The following is a 20,684-nucleotide window of genomic DNA, read 5'->3' as shown; positions in this document are numbered from 1 at the left end:
AGGAAGGAAGGAAGGGAGGAAGAAAGGAAGGAAGGAAGGAAGGAAGGAAGGAAGGAAGGAAGAAAATGAGCAATGGAAAATTGAGGAAAAATGGTAACATTTATGAAAGCCTCATGTTATTTCTGAGTATTAGCTTAAGTTCTCATTGAAACAGGCTTAGCAATCATGGATTGTCTTTGTAAAGTTTTAATTTTAAAGCACTGTAACTAGCATTCAGATTTGCTCTGGTTTTGCTAAAAACCAGAATGGTGGGGCTGTAGACACCTTTTCTCTGTTTCCCCTGATTTATCGTATCTCTCCAGGGAAGGAATTGAGTTTCAACCTTCCCTATGCTGACATTAATGTAGGGGTTACACCTGGAATCTGGCCCATCACAAAGTTCCCCCTGTGAAATACAAAGAGGGATTTTAACCAAGTAAATTTATGTGTTCTGTCTGGAGAATATCTTAATGTTCTAATTTCTCAATTTTAGAGATCTGTGTGGGTTCTAGTTTATTTTACCCAGTTAAAAAATGACTTCACTTTAATCAGTATAAAAGGATATTTGGGGATCAGCAAACTAGCTTGACTCTAGTTCTGGTTGTTCCAAGTCCCTGGTTTATTTTTTTATTTTTTATTGACTTATTTTTTTAATGTTTATTTTTGAGACAGAGCGTGAGTGGGGGAGGGGCAAGGAGAGGGAGACACAGAATCTGAAACAGGCTCCAGGCTCTGAGCTGTCAGCACACAACCCATGCGGGGCTCAAACCCACGAACCTCGAGATCATGACCTGAGCCAAAGTTGGACGCTTAACCGACTGAGCCTCCCATGCGCTACCCTGCCCCCCCTGCCAAGTCTCTCATTTAAAACACATTCTTCATCACAGAGCTGTGATTCCTTAACATAAAGCAAAATAGGAGGCTCCATGCTTCAGATTCTGTGTCTCCCTCTGTCTGTGCCCGTCCCCTGATTGCACTCTGTCTCTCTCTCTCTCAAAAATAAACATTAAAAAAATTAAAAACAAAAACGGGAGGCTCCAGTGATTTACTATTGAATACATACACACCACAGTCCTGGACACGATTTGTAGTGGCTGTGGAAACGTTTTACATGTGGTTGTAAAAATGTACCTGGCATCATATTCTCAGTGTATTTTGACTTACATGCATTGAAGTGTAATAATGTCAGGAATAGATAGCATACTTGCTTCATTTGGCTGAAGTCAAATGAAAACAGCAATTGTAAAATTCGAGGGAAAGCTCATCTATGGCCCTGAAGCAGCGGCCTCTTGCATGTGAAAAGAGGAAGCTTTCTTTTTTTAAAACAATTTTTAATTTTGAAATAATTATAGACTCATAAGAAGTTGTAAAAATGGTACAGACCACCCTGGTGTACCCCATCACCCAGCTTCCCCCAGAGGTGACATCTCACACGACTGTGATGCATCATCAGAAGCGGGAAATTGATTAGCCCCATACCATGAATTAGATAGCTTCCTTTTAAGAACTGAAAAGCTGTGTTCCTAGAAGATGCAGGAAAAGCTCAGTGTGTGTGTAAAACACTTTATCCAGTAGAGTGTTCTGACCCCAGTGAAATTCCCATTGGATGGATGTTCTTTGTAAATATGAAAGATAGCATTTAACATATTGAAGCAAGGGAAAACTCAGTGTTCCGTAACTTTGCCTTTAAAGGCCTAGTAAAAATTTAAAATATAGTCCACAAATTTTGCTTCATGAATCTGCCCATATTTACCTACCTGTCCCACCAAATTAATAAGGTAATTTTCAGTTAGTCACATGCAAAATGGCATCTTCTACTATTTGTCAAGTTTACAGCAGAAGCTTTTGCTTCCGTGAACACAAGTGAAAGTCTTCCTCTCCAGCATCGTGTGTTGCCTTCATGTGGATTCTTTCCTTTAGGAACTGAAATATGGAGATGGGATACAGCTGGCTCGGAGCAGAGAATTGGATGAATGTTTTGCCCAGGCCAACGATCAGATGGAAATTACCGATAGCTTGATCAGAGAGATGCGACAGATGGGCCAGCCCTGTGATGCCTATCAGAAAAGGTATTGCCTTTATCACAGAGCACACTTACCGGCAGGCCTCATGAAGAAGAATGTCATGCACCCACTGGCACTCAGTCATGTGGCCCAGGTCTTCCCTTGAAGGAACCACAGCCATTCCGGAGGAAGGCTGGGCATGCTTGGTGTTTGTGCAGCTACTATATACAGTAGCTATATAGTGATTCTATTCTACCTTCCTCTTATGTGGAATCACAAAGCTGCCATGAAAAGAATTAAACAGAGGTGCCCGAAGGAGTGGGCTTGTATTGATTGAGGGGTTGAGTTTGTTATGAGATGTTACGTGTACCTCCATTTTTTAGGGGGCAATGAAAACCTTGGGCACAGCATTTGACTTTCAAGAGTCTAATACCAAGGCAAGCCCTGTTTGATGCATACAGAACTGAGGCGTGTAGAGTTGAAAAAGCAGTTTAGAGCAGAGATGGGTGGTCTTGATTTTGCTGTCGTGGTACTTGGGGCCCATGGCACGAGGCAAATTCCCAGGGTGAAACTTGGGGGGAAGCAGGGGGTACTACCGGGTTAGGCAAAGCCAGCGACACTTTCTGTGACGTTTCAGACTCTGAGCATCATAATATTGAGGTTCTTGTATGTGATTGAGATTCAAGTCATGTGGTAAAGAAAATAAATCTTCAGGGGCACCTGGGTGGCTCAGTTGGTTAAACTGGCTCTTGGTTTCGGCTCAGGTCACGATCTTGCACCTTCATGGGTTCGAGCCCTCCATCGGGTTCTGCGCTGGGAGTGCAGAGCCTGCTTGGGATTCTCTCTCTCCCTCTCTCTCTGCCCCTCCCCTACTCACCCTGTCTCTTTTGCTCTCAAAATAAATAAACTTAAAAAAAAGAAAAGAATTCTTTAAATAAGACATTTGTGACCTCCGTGCTAACACAAAGGAGACTCAGAAGGGGGGACATTTGTCCAGAACATGTCTTCATAGGCTGTTTTCCTGCCACAGTGTAATTGTTATCCTTTCCTTTCAGACTGCTTCAGCTCCAGGAGCAAATGCGAGCCCTTTATAAAGCCATTAGCGTCCCTCGAGTCCGAAGGGCCAGCTCCAAAGGTGGTGGAGGGTACACCTGTCAGAGTGGCTCCGGGTGGGATGAATTCACCAAACGCCTCACCAGCGAATGTCTGGGGTGGATGAGGCAGCAGAGGGTAAGCAACTTCCAGACGCGGTTGGTTCTGGAGTGTTCCACACCTGGGTGTCAGGTGTATAGAACATAGCAGGGTCGGCCCCAGTGGTCTGGCCACAGAGTGGTCTGGGACCTCAGTTGGCAGTAGAAACTTGCTGTTTTCCATATTTTCCTGATATACAATTTAAATTGAATGCTTCTTTTTTGAAATAAATAAAACTTCAGCTTTTTTTTTTTTTCTTCTCTTCTGTGGCTTAGGAAATCAGCCTCATTGTTTTATGGTCCTACTTTATCATACAGGTAACATTTAACAGGTATAATTTAATAAGTAGATTTTGAATATCTAGCTCTTACCATTCCAACCTGAAAATGTGTTGGAGTTCATGGGTCATTGTTCTTTCTACTTGAGCAGTGGTAAGGTGGTAAGTGACCTCATCTGTGTTACTGATAGGTACTTAAAAAAAATCTTGTAGAGGTTTATTTAAAATGTTAAATTGGAGGAGCTGGAAACAGTAAAACTGGATATTCTGGTTTGGGTTCATCGGTTGCTTACCTTATACTTTTGAAGTATCAGTTGCCTTGTGCAATCATTACGTCATGGGTGTGGGAGGGGAGTAAAATAATGGCAACCAAAGTATATGCTGAGCCTTTCCCTACAACTGCAGTTTCTACAAAGTGTTTTCCAATGCTAATTATTGTTTTGTTGTTTTATGTGGTCATTAGGCCCTTTAATGAACAGGTGGCATTAGAAATATATCATAATCATGTAGATGGGGATTTTATAATGAAAAACCTGATGCTAATAACCCACCCTTCTCTCGAGAAGGTGGATACGATAGAATGATAAGTTGTGCAGACATCGTTTGTTATGCCATGTGGTTGTGGTTGTAAGAAATACTGGTTTTGTTGTTTGTTGTTGGACCAACTGAGCAGTGGGTTCAAAGTTTCTCAACCACTTAACATTTTTTGTATATGTTTTTACCTAAGTGGTGAGGGTTTACGGGTCTGTACATTCATTTATTCAATTAAGCTTTTCTCCTACTTGTTATAAAGACTATATAATACTATTATAGAAGGTGGGGCTTATAGAGGAGAAAAGTCAGTTATAATCCCAGAAACATAAATAAGAGTCCTATTTGCATGTTTTCAGATTCTCTTCTCATCTTTGAACACACATTCCTTGAGCTTTTTTATATCTATTGGCACCATACCAGAAAGGGTGTGTTCAAAATTATGTTTCATGGTCCTGGAAATGAATGTTATTGAAGAAAACAAGACATGTACGCCCAAATGCCAGATTTCTGTCCAGAACAGTGTGGGATTAATTGCTGTGTTTGAGCTGTAATAAAATCCTGCTCAGATAGGGCTGGGGGAGGGGTGGTGCTCCAGTCCCTGTGGAATGGAGCCCTCAAAGGAAGGCTTGCTTGGCAGAGCCGGTGGGGCTTAAGCTACATCATAAGTGATGTTAGGTGAGACAACCTTTGAACCAAGTTACTTGTTTGGTGTGAAAACATCCCATCGCCTAATTCCTCCTCAGTCAGTATGACAGTTATATAAAATGACAGCTCATCACCAGTCATTTTCTGTATTCATGTTGGGTGTAGCTTGGCAAGAATCCTTTGTAGCAAAGGCTCAACATTTTTAAAAGTTTGGAAAATGACATCGTCCCGTGGGCTCACTTTTCTGTCGTGGTGGGGGAGTATTGTTTTAATAGGTGCCATTGATGAGCAATGCAGTTCAGATCAGCTGGCCCCCATGGTTTGAAAGGAACTAGAAGTAGTTTTATCACTTACTGAGGGTTTGCTCTGGGATTGTCTCGGGGCCCTTTTCCTCTTATCCCTCTTCCCCCAAGCACAGCCTGCATTCTTTCTCACTCCCAGGAGACTGGGCCAGAGGCCCAGCTAGCTGATAAGGGAGCAGCAGTGTCCCCAGCCACATGATCAGTAAGCAGTCACACATCTCCTGTGCCAGGTTTTTGTTGTTTCCCTGATTTGTGTTTCTGCTGATGGGCTGCTCAGATACTATACACCTGGCTGGTAATGAGGGGCGTGCACGGGAGCCTGGTCATCCTATTAACTTCCTAGTGCACTCACCTGTTTCTGCTCGAAAGCCGAAAAGAGCAAGGGAGAGAAAGGTCAAAGTCCCTGGTAACTTTCAGCAATCTGACTGAAATGGCTCCCCTTTCTGAAGGCTTGCCAAGTGTATTAGAACATGGATGTGGCTTAGAACAATGTGTGTTATGTTCTTGCTGCAATACCAGACTGGGATGTTTGGCCTTGGCGTGTGTAAGAGATGACACAGGTGATTTGAAAATTTACATGAGCTCGTGCAAAAGAAACATGAGATAATAGACCTGCCTCAGTATGAAACTTGTGGAATAGTACGCTTGTTTCTTATTATGTGGCATTCTTAAATTTGAAGTAGTGGGGACTCAAATTGGAAAGTCAGGTTTAATTCTTAAAGAGCTAACATGAGGCTTTGAGTATGTGCTATAGTAACTTCTCTTTGAAGTGGGCCATAGGGAGTTTTGCATCCTGGAAGGTAATGGTAAATGCCAAGTTTAAAGAGTCAACAATTAACACGAATCGCAATAATTTAAAGAAATGAACAGTGAAAAATACTTTGAGGTCAGCCGTTTAGCTTGGGAAGTAGTACATGACTGAGCTTACTGAGCTATTTCTGATGCACATTTTAAAATGAATATAGGGGCACCTGGGTGGCTCAGTCAGTTGAGGGCCCGACTCGATTTCAGCTCCAGTCATGATATCACCGTTCGTGAGATCAGGTCCCGTGTCAGGCTTCACTTCACTTCACTTCAATGACAACGCAGTGCCTTCTTGGGATTCTGTCTTTCCCTCTCTCTCTGCCCCTTCCTGCACCTCAAAACAAATAAATATTAAAAAAAATAAAATGACTGAATATAGGAACTTCTATCAGTATTTTCTAATATATCATACACATACTATACAGATACATGCCACTTGCATGTGCACAGGTAGATATTTTTTTCGTTAGAGGACATAATCTAGACATAGTCTCCTTCCTGCATCATCTCTCCTCAGCCGTGTTGAGCTGGGGTTGAACAAGTTGTGGGAAGTATTGGGCAAGCCCTGTTTGCTGTTCAGGAATTCTAAGCCTTTACAGTTTTTGGTGGGGGGGTGGGGGGTGGGTTCAAGAACATTGAATATTTACATCTTCATGTTTATCTGAATGGAAGCTATGGCTGTCCCTTGATACTCTGACCCCTGTTGCTGGGGCTAAGGTGAATCTAATGGAAAGGATTGGAAATGAAGGGCACACTCTTTCCCTTGGCAGGCGGAGATGGATATGGTGGCCTGGGGCGTGGACCTGGCCTCCGTGGAGCAGCACATCAACAGCCACAGGAGCATCCACAACGCCATTGGGGACTATCGCTGGCAGCTGGACAAAATTAAGGCTGACCTGGTACTTTGAGATGTTTTCATTTTTAGAATCTTAGAAAAGTATATGGAGGGATTGTGGAATTTCTCGATCCTGGGCGTTTTTGTCTGAAACATTAGCCTAAGATTTCTTCCATAACAGACTGGAAATTTCTAATAATCCCATTTCATAAATGGGGAAGCGGGCTCAAATAGACCTGCTAGAGACTGTGTTAACACTCGAGGGAGAGGTAAACAGAAGGCGAAAGGTGGACACACATGCATTTGGGCACAGTTTGTAGAATAGGGTATTTGAGGGTGGTAGGGTTTTTTGTTTGTTTGTTTTTAGAAAGCAGAGCATCTCTTAAATAGAGAAAGAGCTACAATTATAAAATTTGTGTGCTTGGAAAATCCTTTCCTATGTGGTAATTCAATGGATTTCTAATAGGGGAAATCGTGTCTCTTCCTAACACTTTTCCTTTGTCAAAGGACTGACTTGCATCTGGCTCAAGAAATACAGCATGAAATAATCACTCGATTTTAAGTACTTGGATCCCCCTGACCAGATATCCTGCTTTTAAATCCCTCACTTTTTTACTTAGACCAGAGATACTCATCCTCACTTCTGCCTTTTTTCCTCCCTTACTTTTGTCTACCTGAATATCTCACCAAATTTCTCCCTTTTTTCTCTAAGGTCTAGAGAGTCCTAAGTTGTCTTGTGAAACTTAACACATGAATTAACATGTGAATCTTTAAGTGATCAACCTTTTGTGGTGATAGCAACAAAAGCACAGTAAGGGGGCGCCTGGGTGGCTCAGTTGGTTGAGTGTCTGACTCTTGATTTTGGCTTGTGATCTCATGGTTTGTGAGTTCAAGCCCTGCATCAGGCTCTGCATGGAGCATGGAGCCTTCTTGGGATTCTCTCTCTCTCTCTCTCTCTCTCTCTCTCTCTCTCTCTCTCTCTCTCTCTGTCTCTCCCCTGCTTATTCTCTCTTTCTCTCTCTCTGTGTCTCTCTCAAAAAAAAAAAAAAAGAAAAAGAAAAAAGCCAGTGAGGGAAAAGGTCCCTATGAGTAAAAGGGATTTTTACCGAGAGATTTTCTGAGATTTTCTAGAGCAAATACTTCTTTCTACTGAGGGATCTGAAGTCAATATCTGACAAAAAGGATGTTTAGAAGGGCTGCTCTTTTTGTACAAACCCACGAGGGGAATTAACTACTTGCTCGCTGTTTGTCTTTTTCTAGCGGGAGAAATCTGCGATCTACCAGTTGGAGGAGGAGTATGAAAACCTGCTGGTAAGCAGACTTATTTCTGACATCTCTGCATTCAGTTCAGTTCAGTTCCATAAAAGTGGAGAACAGCCTGGGCGGCAGCACCTAATAACCCAGGAAGTACCTGGAAGTAATAGTTAGGGGCTTGTAGATGCTAACTGCATTTCCACTGCTGGGGTTCCTTCAGAAGTGAAGTTAGAAGACTTTTTTTCTGAAGACAGTATTCACCGATATTCTGTTTATTTGCAAGTTGAGGGTCACGTATATAACACAGATTAAATACTTGGTGTTAAATAAAGCTTTTCCATTGGTCAATTGCAGCAATTATGAAGTATAAACAAAAATAAGACTTGTTTTCCCTAGATAGAGAGTGATTAGACGGTCATCACCATTTTATGACAAACGTGAAATCAGTTCACTTGACTGGTAAGAAGAGTGGTTGCCATTTTTTTCACCTACTTGTGACACCCTGGCTTCACGTCCTCAATATTTTCTTGTTGGCAGTGATCCTTTTAAAATAATGTGGCTAGTGGGACACAATGTAGGACACAATTGTCCTATTAGATCCAGGGCATGACTGATGGCACCTTGAAATTTTGGGGTGCGGCAGAGGGCAGGAAAAACTTGGCTTATCTTTCTAAGCATCTGTTTTTCCCTTTGTAGTCTAAAACTAATTCTCGAAACCAAACGTCAGTGTCTGAATCAAGACCCTTTTGCGTTAGGCTATTCCACTGAATCTAAAATTGCTCCCTTGTTGATCATAAGTTTGGATGGATTTTTGTTTTTTTTTTTTTTTTTACATCCTAGGTGGTCAGGGAAGATTTTACCGATTCATGTGATTTATTTATTTTTTAATTAATGTTTACTTTCAAGAGAGTGAGAGAGACAGAGCATGAGTGGGGGAGGGGCAGAGAGAGAGAGGGAGACACAGAATCCGAAGCAGGCTCCAGGCTCCGAGCTGTCAGCACAGAGCCTGACACAGGGCTCGAACTCACGAACTGTGAGATCGTGATCTGAGCTGAAGGCAGACGCTTAACTGACTGAGCCACCCAGGCGCCCCTGTATTTGTCTATTAAAAAAAAAATTTTTTTTTAAATAAAAGGGACCACACAGATTTATCTATGGAAACTGCAGAGAACACCAGTAAGGTGCATACTGTTATCCTAATGCTGCTTTTGAACTTGCCTTGCAGAAAGCGTCCTTTGAGAGGATGGATCACCTGCGACAGCTGCAGAACATCATCCAGGCCACGTCCCGAGAGATCATGTGGATCAATGACTGTGAGGAGGAGGAACTGCTCTATGACTGGAGTGACCGGAACACCAACATCGCCCAGAAGCAGGAGGCCTTCTCTGTAAGCTTGCCCCTCGGAGTTGTAGATGCGAGGCTCTTGCCTGAGAGGGCCCCGACATGGGGACAAAGGCCTCAATAATTTAATCAGCTATGTGGACTTCTGCCTCAGTTGAAATGGTCATGACAAGCCGTTCCTTTCTGGAAACTTCTCAGTGACTCCAGAGGGGCAATGCATTGCTTACCATCCTGGAAGACAGTAGATAAGAGTCAGAATTATGCATTTGGATATCCCAAAGTGTGTGTAGCCCAGTAGGGTGGTGGATTCAAACCTAGGATTAGGAAATCTCACCATTAGTTGTTGCTGTCCCTTTGCCTGTGTGCATTGGGACAAGACATGTCTCCAGTGTGACATCTGCCATGTACTAGATGATCTCAAACATCCTTTCTGGTCTTTAATATGCTATGATTCTTGAGGACACCATACTTCGACTGTTTGACATTGTTCATTTCCAGAATGCAGTTTTGTATTCTAATTTTCCCTAAAACCAGTAGAAGTGATGGCCGGCTAATGGTGACTTTGCTCTGATGGATTTGTTTTTCTTTCGTTTACAGATACGCATGAGCCAACTGGAAGTTAAGGAAAAAGAGCTCAATAAGCTTAAACAAGAAAGTGACCAACTTGTCCTCAATCAGCATCCAGCTTCAGACAAAATTGAGGTAGGCTTCAAGAGATATTTTCATTAGAGAGTAAAGGGGAACTTTTTATAAAGTAATACTATACAGATTGAATGATTCGTATGTATCATAAAGCCATGACAAGTTTATTTTACATATTTTGGGATCAAAACCCTAGACTCGGGGCTGACAAGCTTTTCTGGAAAGGACCAAATAATTAATATTTTAGGCTTGCAGGCCATTTGGTTTCTGTTGAGATTACTTAACGCCGACATTGTTGTGTGACAGTAACCATAACAACCATAACAACATGAATGAACATGACTGTGTTCCAACAAAACTTTATTTATGTTCCAACCTAGGGCAGTGGGTCCAGTGTAGCCTTCGGGCCGCTGACCTCTGCCCTAGGCTGCCATCTGTGGGCTGTGCTTAAGGCCAACATTAGCTGGTAGCAGCACTGTAATGGCCATACTGGTTGTTAGAAACTGTTCTTCATACCAGTTGATAAGAGTCACTGCCTTAAACCCCTCAAGCCCTCTGCATGGGTTCCTTGGACTTCCTCATCATCCAGAAGCTGTATAGGAACAGGGTGCAGTGGAAGGACCCTGCCCCAGTGCCACCCAGTGTCTGTTCTGATTCTGATTGGTCAGTAACTATGCCATTTGAGTGAATATTTTGGCTAATCTCCTGGTGGTATCTATTTGCTAAAACTGTTTTTAATTTCTACCATACCAAGAGTTCCCTATTGGGAATTTTTTTTTTTTTTTTTTTTTTAATTTATTTTGAGAGAGCGAGACTGTGCATGTGCACAAGTGGGGGAGGGACAGAGAGTGAGAATTCCAAGCAGGCTCTGCGCTATCAGCACAGACCTCACAAACTGTGAGATCATGACCTGAGTCGAAACCAAGAGTCAGACGGTTAACCATCTGAGTCCCCCAGGCACCCCACCCCCCCCCCCCCCCCCGTTGGGAAGTTTCTGTTTTCAATTTTTAGAAAAATGTTTGCTTGATTTGGTATAGATAAAACATATTTCATAGCTTTCATTCAAGCTCACATGTCAATCAAAGAATGGATGTCCTTGTCACTGAGTGGCAATGTGACAGCTGATGGTTTCTTGTTTCAGGCATATATGGATACCCTTCAGACACAGTGGAGCTGGATTCTCCAGATCACTAAGTGCATTGATGTTCATCTCAAAGAAAATGCTGCCTACTTCCAGGTTTTTATGCTTAGTAGTAATTTAATTGTCGTATAGGTCTTAATACCTTATCTTCTTTTTTTCTAATATTTTTTGATGTTTTATTTATTTTTGAGAGAGAGAGAGAGAGAGAGAGAGAGAGAGAGACACCGAGTATGAGTGGGGGAGGGGCAGAGAGAGAGGGAGACACAGAATCTGAAGCAGGCTTCAGGCTCTGAGCTGTCAGCACAGAGCCCGACCCCAGGCTCAAACTTGTGAACTACGAGCTCATGACCTGAGCTGAAGTCGGATTCTTAACCGACCGAGCCACCTGGGTGCCCCAGAATACTTTATCTTTTGAATGTACTCCTAGAAGCACTGAATACAGTCTTCAAAATATTTTACAAATCCTATTTATTGGCTTTTCGTGTCAAGGAGCACAGATTGGCAACTTGATCATGAGTCACTCAGATGACTCTGGCTGTCACGTAGGTTAATATACCTTCTGCTGTAACCTTTTCCTTTAGCCACCTATTAAATAGACTCCGGGAAGGTGCTCCTTGAAATGGAAATAGTAGTTGCCTACTGAGTTCCTTTTCCTTAACATGTGATCACTCTCATCTTTAATAGTTTTTTGAAGAAGCCCAGTCAACTGAAGCCTACTTGAAGGGCCTTCAGGACTCCATCAGGAAGAAGTACCCCTGTGACAAGAACATGCCCCTGCAGCGCCTGCTGGAACAGATCAAGGAGCTGGAGGTATCGTCGCAAAACAAAGACAGAATACTGATTACTTACCAAGAAAATTCCTTTGGAAAGCATACTTCAAATTCTATTGGCAAAGTCTTTTCACACAATGATATTCTTTCCTGCCCACTTCATTCATGGCTCTGTAGCTGCTGAAGTGGCTTGTTATGAAAGGTTCCTATCGTCCCTGCAGATAGATAAACCTGCAGCCTTTTGTAGCTGAGGCAACTGTAGCAATACCTAATTTGTGACGTCGTAGCAGCTATATTAATGTCATTTGCAGGTCTTACCTGAAATGCACTGAGCATCTATGCTAAAGTACAATCTTATTTCCAATTGCAGAAAGAACGAGAGAAAATCCTGGAATACAAGCGTCAGGTCCAGAACTTGGTAAACAAGTCCAAGAAGATTGTGCAGCTGAAACCACGCAACCCAGACTACAGAAGCAACAAACCCATTATTCTCAGGGCTCTCTGTGACTACAAACAAGACCAGGTGTGCACTCACTTCTTCAGAATGAATCACATGTTTTCCCTTTCTTTGCTTAGAGATTTTTGCCGAGGGAGTAGAGTTTAATCCACGTATCAGTGGGCAGCCAAGTCAATGCCTTGCTTTCATACACAGAGCAACAAACTGTTGAACTGCAGCAGCTTTACTCTGACTCTTATCATAGCTCTTGATAATTAGGACAGTGGTGATTATTTTTTTAGGACAGTGGTGATTATTTTTTAAATGTTTATTTATCTATTTTGAGAGAGACAGAGAGAGGCAAGTGGAGGGCGGTGGCAGAGAGAAAGAGGGAGTGGGAGAATCCCAGGCAGGCTCTGAGGTTACAACAGAGCTCTACGTGAGGCTCTGTCTCATGACCCTGGGATCATGACCTGAGCCGAAATCAAGAGTCGGATGCCCAACCAACTGAGCCATCCAGGTGCCCAGGGCAACAGTTATTTTTAAACTTTTCATTTTAAGTATTAATACTTCTCTTCTTCTAATATGCAGAACTTCATCTGTGATTACCCTTTAAATCTTTTTTTTTTAAGCTTATTTATTTTGAGAGACAGTGCATGAGAGTGGGGGAAGGGACAGAGAGGGGGAGGGAGAGAGAGAAAGAGAGAGAGGGAGAGAGAGAATCCCAAGCAGGCTCTGCCCTGTCAGCACAGGGTAGGGCTGGAACCCATGAACTGTGAGATCATGACGTGAGCCGAAGTCAGATGCTTAACCCACTGAGCCACCCCATGCCCCACCCTTTAAATCTTAAATTTTAAAATTTTAAAATTTCTATAAAGAACTTTAAGTTTCTGACATGAAAGAAAGCGGGAATGTGAGCATTATGCTGCGTTTGAAGTGAATGTGGTTACAGACATTATGAATTGATTGAGCATATTAATCCTGTAGGCTCTGTGGTAAATACAAGCATTTATATGGAAAGAGGACTTGTTTTTACTAATTACTTATGTGATTTTCACAGCTTTTTTTCTTTTTTTTTCTAATTTTTTTTAATGTTTATTTTTGAGAGAGAGAGAGAGGCAGAGCAGGAGCAGGGGAGGGGCAGAGAGAGGGAGACACAGAGTCAAAAGACATAGAGCCTGACTCAGGGCTCAAACTCATGAGCCATAAGATCATGACCTGAGCTGAAGTCAGATGCTTAACTGACTGAGCCACCCAGGCGCCCCCACACAACTTTGTTTTCCTGTAAAAATTATGGAGGATTTAAGAAATATATGACCAGCTGTTTAGATACATGTTATAAAACGGTGGAGTTTATTCTAACAGGTGGAGATGTTTTAAGAACTTGCATGGTAAGGGGCACTTGGGTGGCTCAGTCAGTTAAGTGACTGACTTCGGCTCAGGTCATGATCTCACAGTTTGTGAGTTCTGGCCTCACATTGGGCTCTGTGCTGACAGCTCGGAGACTGGAGCCTGCCTTGGATTCTGTGTCTCCCTCTCTCTCTGCCTCTCCCCTAATCTCACTCTGTCTCTCTCTCTCGCACTCTTAAAAATACATACACATTAAAAAAAAAAAGAGAACTTGCATGGAGAGAAGCAACTTGAAATAGAGATATGAAATACATAAATATCAAGCTTATTACATTTCACTAGTTAAGATAGTTGTTCTATTTGAAGTGTACCCATTTCAAGAAGCTATTGAGTTGATTTAGAAAGTGAGCTATTCAGGGGGCTGGGTGGCTCAGTCAGTGAAGCATATGACTCTTGATTTTGGCTCAGGTCATGATCTCAGAGTTCGTGACATGAAGACCCATGTGGGGCTCTGTACTGACAGCACAGAGCCTGCTTGGGATTCTCTCTTTCCCTCTTTCTCTGCCCCTTCCCTGTTCGTGCCTGTGCGCTCTCTCCTCCTCTCCCTCAAAATAAATAAATTAACTTAAAAAAAAGTAAGCTATTTAGATGTTGTAGTTAATTTAGAAAGTTATTTTCTGGGAAAGAATTTCAGAATTTCTTTTTATTTCTAACTTTTAAGAGCAAGTGAATGAGACAGGTGACTCCCACATACTCAAATTTAATATATAAAATATGAACTCACAAAAATAGAAAAGCCACGGGGGGAATTTTTGCTTTACAAAAGGATTTCTCGCTTTACTGATGGATTCCCCAAGCTGTCGTTGGAAAGTTACTTTACCTAATTCATTTTATACACACCTTTTAGGCTCACATGTATTATTTAAAGCATCAGTATTGATGGGATGTGTAAAGATCATCTTCATTTAAGGGCAAATAATAAGATAAAAGCTCAAACAGTTTGCATATTTCATCTCTATTTCTCCCTTTGAGAAAAAAGATAAGAATGTGTGTACTCATGAGTAAAGCCAAAACACCGGGCTGCTTGCCTTACAGAAAATCGTGCACAAAGGGGACGAGTGTATCCTGAAGGACAATAATGAGCGCAGCAAGTGGTATGTGACGGGTCCGGGAGGCGTGGACATGCTCGTCCCTTCTGTTGGTCTGATTATACCCCCTCCGAATCCTCTGGCTGTGGACCTCTCTTGCAAGTAAGTTGTTGAAGTTCCTAGTGGCCACAGCGTGAATGCAAGTGTGGAGAAATAGGGGGCAAATGCTTATACAAGAAATGTAGACCCACCCTTTTTCACTATAATCCCCTCCTTTGAAAAAAGCAGCCTTGGGAAGGTCCCCTTGCATTGTCATGTAACTTTTTGTTGAAGATACTATAGTTTTTATTGGAAGGTAAAAAAGAATGTCTGACTGTATAGGGGGACTGGAGGAAGCCATTCTTTTAAAAAAATATTAAATATTTACTATATAAATATTAAGCAACCCACAACTGTCCAAGCAATGGGCCAAATGAGAAATCAAACGGCAAATCAAAATATGTCTCGAAACCAAAGAAAAAGCAAACACAATATTTCAAAATGTATGGGTTGCAGCAAAAGCGGATGTTAGAATGAAATTTATGTTATAAATGCTTGTATTAAGAAAGTTCAAATAAACAACATGACACCACTAGGAACTAGAAAAAGAAGAAACGTAGCTAGAATTTACTAGAGGAAGAAAAAAGAACAAAGAAAATCAGAAAGAAATAAAATAGAAATCAGAGTAAACAATAACAGAACATGGAAAGTAATAACCAGTTTTTCCACAAAAAGAAACAAATTGGCAATGCTTTACATTAACTAAGAAAAAAAAAAGAGAGAAGACTCAAAAACAAAAATGAGAAATGGAAGAGAAAATAGTACAGCATATAACCACAGAAATACATAGTGTGATAATAGATTAGTATAAACAATTATATGTTAACAATTCAGATAACTTAGAAAAAAAACACAGATAATCCCTAAAAATGCACAAGTTACCATGATTGAATCTCAGATCTTGAATCCAAAAAATAGGAAATCTTCTTAGACCAATAACAAGAATTCAAGTTCAATTAGAAATCAAAAATCTCCCAGCACAGAAAAGCCCAAGACCATATGGTTTCACTGGTGAATTCTACCAAACATTAAAAACTATATAATTAATGATGATCTTTATCAAAATCTTACAAGTAATGGAATAGAGGCAATACATTCAAAATCATTCCATGAGGCCATTACTACCCTGATACCAAAGCAGGATAAAAATGATACAAAAGCAAAAGAGTCTAATTTGTCCAATATAAGTATTGCTACTCCAACTTTATTTTGTGTGATAAACATTTCTCCACCCCTTCACTTTCAATCTGCAGGTGTCTTTAGGTCTAAAATGAATCTCTTGTAGGCAGCATATGGATGAGTCATTTTTTTTTTTTATCCTTTTTGACACCCTATGTCTTTTGATTAGAGCATTTAGTCCATTTACATTCAAAGTAATTATTGATAGATCTGTATTTATTCCCACTGTGTTACTTTTGTTGTCATTGTTCCTGGAGATTTTCTTTGATCCTTTCTTGTCTTTGTCACTCTTGGTCTCTCCTTTGCACTCGAAGAGCCCCCTTTAACATTTCTTGCAGGGCTGGTTTAGTGGTCATGAACTCCTTTAGTTTTTGTTTGCCTGGGAAACTCTTTATGTCTCCTTCTATTCAGAATGTTAGCCTTGCTGGATAGAGTATGCTTGGCTGCAGATTTTTCCTATTCAGTATTTTGAATACATCATGCCACTCCCTTCTGGCTTGTCAAGTTTCTGTTGAGAAATCTCCAGCTAGCATTATGAGGTTTCCCTTGTAAGTGAAGGACTTCTTTTGTCTTGCTGCTTTTAAGATTTTTTAGCACTGGGCTTTGCAAATTTAATTACAATATGTCTTGCTGTTGGCCTGCTTTTATTGATTTTGATGGGAGTTCTCTGTGCCTCCTGGACCTGGATGTCTGTGAGGAAACATTCTTACCATGTATCTTGAAGCATTGTTTCAAAGTTCTTCTTCCCTTCTTAGACAATCAATAATTTTACAGGTAGCCACAAAAATAAAATGCCCTTCTTAGGAATACCTGCTCATCAACAAGCAAGTAGAGCATTCATTTTACAGATTGTCCACAGCAGATTCTTTTCCACATTTAAGTATGGAAATCTTCAACTGTACACAGAATAGGGAGAGTAGCATAATGAGCCCACACACTCACTCCCAGGCTGCAGTAGCCATCCACATTCCATCACTGGTTTCTCCCTGCCATCCTGCATGGTGTTAGACCTCTGTAAATTAAAAAGTTGCTGACAAACAACACAGTAACAAGGAAATGTGTGTTTTGAGCAAAAGTGAATTATCTACACTGATGTGAATCATTGAGAATGAACTTTGGGGGAAGAAATTAGTCCAGACCCATTGAAATGATGAATGTCTGGAAAGTATACATTCACTGTATACGTTAACTATTACTCTGTTGGTTCTTGTTTTAGTTTTAACACAGTATGTGAGCATAGCAGGTTTCCTGTTTGGGTGGAAGTTTGAAAGCTGGGTTCCAGTGTATTTTCCCCTTGTGCCTTCCAGGATCGAACAATACTACGAAGCCATCTTGGCTCTGTGGAACCAGTTGTACATCAACATGAAGAGCCTCGTGTCCTGGCACTACTGCATGATCGACATCGAGAAAATTAGGGCCATGACTATTGCCAAGGTACATCCTGAGGACCACGCAGGCTGCCTGGAGGAGGCGCCAAGCTGCCCCCTGTGGTGCTCACTTCTGCCAGGCAGACCTTTTAGCAGGGCAGCTAATCTGTTCGTATCTCATCTGAAGATCAGCTCAGCCTGCCTGCAAGGCTCATCCCAAGTAGGATGGGAGGGATTTGCACACGGCTGGCTCTGGTACAAAAAGAAGTACTGACTGAAGTTACCTGACAAGCCAGAAGTACCCATGGAAAAGACACATGGTCCTGTACTATCCTGGATCCTATTGTCCTTTGATGCAGTGGAAAGCTAGGTCATAAACTATTAACTGGATATCACAGAAGTGAATGGTGGGACAGAATTCATGGCATAACACTCAAAGCAGTCCTTCCTCTAGATCAGTTGTTTTCAAGTTGTGGTCTGAAGAATCCCGGCTTAAGGGGTTCCACTAGGGATAACAGGGCCAGGAGAGAGGTACAGAATGAGTAAGTCTGGGATCCCCTTTGTCCCCCTTTTCTCTTTGCGGTCAGAGCAGCTTTGCTGTGATCTGCTTTAGATTTGCGACTTCTGAGTAATATTTCCTTTGAAGAATAAAATTCTGTAGGAAAAATAAATTGACAGCCCACTGCTGTGGTTCTGAGGAGCAATCTTGTAATTCTCCAGGACCTTTTATGTCTTAACGGGTCTTTAACAAGGATTGCCTTAAGCCCCCTCTAGCATAGGGCGTTTCTGGGCACTCCCCTTGGTCACCCTGTGGGGGTAATCAAACACTCCTGCCTGGTTTACTTCCAGCTGAAAACCATGCGGCAGGAAGATTACATGAAGACAATATCTGACCTTGAGCTGCACTACCAAGAGTTCATCAGAAACAGCCAGGGCTCGGAGATGTTTGGAGATGATGACAAGCGGAAAATGCAGTCCCAGTTCACAGATGCCCAGAAGCACTACCAGACCCTGGTCATACAGCTCCCCGGCTACCCCCAGCACCAGACAGGTTTGGAGCGTCTATTTTCTTTGTTATCAACCACACACACAGCTTTAACAGAAAGTAGTTTGCACGAAACCGCACACACAGCTTTAACAGAAAATGGTTTCAGAATCAACTTTGAAAAATAACATATCAGAAGTCACTCATACACCAAATTTTCAGACTCAAATCAAAGAAGGAGCTGCAGTTTAGGCAGTACAGATGCTTTTTGAGGACAAGTACCCTTCTAGCTAGGAATTCTCTGACTTTTGTGGTCCTAACATATTTTTACAGTAACCACAACTGAAATCACTCATCATGGTTCCTGCCAAGATGTCAACCATAATAAAGTGATTGAAACCAACAGAGAACATGACAAGCAGGAAACATGGATGCTGATGGAACTCCAGAAGATTCGCAGGCAGATGGAACACTGTGAGGCCAGAATGAGCCTTAAGAACATCCTGCTAGCAGACCAAGGGTCTACACACCACATCACAGTGAAAATAAATGAACTGAAGGTAGGCATCCGGTGATATTTTGTTCGATTCCGGGTATATTATTTATCTGCAAGCTAATTAGAAAACCCTCCTGGTTTAAATACTTATAGGCAAGGAGCACTGATTTTCAAGAAAACAGGCTTCTAGCAGGATTTCCTTTTTTCTTTCCCTTACTTCCAAATTTGTAGAAGGTTACCAGGCTGGGGATTAAAGCACCTTCATGTTGGTTTGTGGATTGTTGAATCAGACCCCAGTGTTTTTCCTTTGTGTCCACATAGTACTTTGTTCATTTTTAAAGTTTTCATAAACATTAATTTGGTTGCTGCCTGAAACCACCTATGATATGGGCTAAACAAGTAGATTTTTTTTTTTTTTCAGTTTAGTTGTTTATTTTGAGAGAGACAGATAGAGCGTGAGTGAGTGGGGGAGAAGTGGAGAGAGAGAATCTCAAGCATCCTGTCAGTGCAAAGCCCGATGTGGGGCTCGAACTCACAAATTGTGAGATTATGACCAAGAGTTGGATGCTTAGCTGACTAAGTCACCCAGGTGCCCTGAATTATTTTTGTTTATAGACAGGAAACTGACATGAAGAGATTTGTTTGGTCGGGGGAGGTAAAACCTCAAAGCTACAGAGAAAGCTGGGACTACGGCCCAAGTATAGTCAACTCCCAGCCCTGTGATCTTTCCTGCTCCGCCATGCCTGCGCACTGCATTGGGATATCTAAGATAATATATTCTGAGTAAGAGGGCCATGTTTACACAGTGCTGATAAGGCCTCCTCAAAGAAGGAAATGGAATGTCAACTCTATCTCTTGAGTCTTTTCCATTTAGTGGACTTCTTCAGGACAAAAATGATCATAAGAATCACACAGTTCAATCAAGAGCTTTTCTTCTTTTTTGACAGAGTGTGCAGAATGATTCCCAGGCAATCGCTGAAGTTCTCAACCAGCTTAAAGATATGCTCGCTAACTTCAGAGGTTCAGAAAAATACTGCTATTTACAGAATGAAGTATTTGGACTGTTTCAGAAACTGGAAAATATCAATGGCGTTACAGATGGCTACTTAAATAGGTAAACGCCCCTAACATTTATCACAGATGTTTTGCTTTTCTCAAGCTTTGTCAGACTTCATTTGCTCTGTATGCCTGACTTACTACAGTCTTGCCTTACAGTTTTTTCTGTTCATTGCAGACTTTTGAGATAGTAATTTTGAGATAGTACTTTTGTAGATACTGTGCTTTTGAGATAGTAATTTTGAGATGTTAATTCCACTGTTGTGAAACCTAACGTGTTTTACAGCTGAGATATATGCTGTAAGAGTCAGGACTTAGAATTCTTCTTCAATTAATGCAGAATGGCTGTCTGAAAGATGAGATAGGGGGGAAAGATGATATAGGAGTTTATGGCTCCTGCAGCTTAGAAATAGGCAAAATAAATTTTTATCGGCTTCTTTAATTAATAGTGGCAAGAGCCAAATGTTCAAAGGCTAATTACGTCACTGGCAATATTATTTGCCTCCTTTGCTCTTTACAGCTTATGCACAGTAAGAGCTCTACTCCAAGCTATCCTGCAGACAGAAGACATGTTAAAGGTTTACGAAGCCAGACTCACTGAAGAGGAAACCGTGTGCCTGGATCTGGATAAAGTGGAAGCTTACCGCTGCGGACTGAAGGTAACTGAAAGTTCTATTCAGTTTATAACCACTGTTATAAACAGTATTATGGGAAATCATGCAGGACTACTCAGTACCCAAATCCAAGGCTTCACTAAGTTTTCATGAGTTTGAGGATTACTGGATTTCACCAGCCACACATGGTTGATATCTGTCGTTATCTCTAGCACACTGCTTTCTAGAGTGTACTATTAGGAACTATGTGCGGATATAATTTGTGGTGAGATTTGTTTGAGGAATGCAGAGTTAAA

The 20,684-nt window shown here is 41.6% G+C and overlaps 1 protein-coding gene across 2 annotated transcripts in view; it reads left to right on the top strand.

Moving 5' to 3' along the window:
- The window catches only part of DSP (desmoplakin), a 47,921-nt gene that overhangs the window by 14,959 nt on the left and 12,278 nt on the right, over nt 1-20,684 (top strand). For both annotated transcript variants that reach the window (XM_078446665.2, XM_078446666.2), the window contains exons 3-17: nt 1,900-2,048; nt 3,038-3,212; nt 6,506-6,634; nt 7,831-7,881; nt 9,050-9,211; nt 9,763-9,867; nt 10,949-11,044; nt 11,633-11,758; nt 12,089-12,241; nt 14,600-14,754; nt 17,178-17,304; nt 18,087-18,288; nt 18,556-18,782; nt 19,666-19,832; nt 20,295-20,433. In XM_078446665.2, coding sequence (XP_078302791.1) covers nt 1,900-2,048; nt 3,038-3,212; nt 6,506-6,634; nt 7,831-7,881; nt 9,050-9,211; nt 9,763-9,867; nt 10,949-11,044; nt 11,633-11,758; nt 12,089-12,241; nt 14,600-14,754; nt 17,178-17,304; nt 18,087-18,288; nt 18,556-18,782; nt 19,666-19,832; nt 20,295-20,433 — 2,163 coding nt within the window. The remainder of the gene's footprint in view (nt 1-1,899; nt 2,049-3,037; nt 3,213-6,505; nt 6,635-7,830; nt 7,882-9,049; nt 9,212-9,762; nt 9,868-10,948; nt 11,045-11,632; nt 11,759-12,088; nt 12,242-14,599; nt 14,755-17,177; nt 17,305-18,086; nt 18,289-18,555; nt 18,783-19,665; nt 19,833-20,294; nt 20,434-20,684) is intronic.

The sequence above is a fragment of the Panthera onca genome, chromosome B2 (assembly GCF_046562875.1).
Source record: "Panthera onca isolate mPanOnc1 chromosome B2, mPanOnc1 haplotype 2, whole genome shotgun sequence".
Lineage (NCBI taxonomy): Eukaryota > Metazoa > Chordata > Mammalia > Carnivora > Felidae > Panthera > Panthera onca.
Note: the sequence above shows the minus strand (reverse complement) of the source record. Positions and strands in the feature narration are given on the sequence as shown.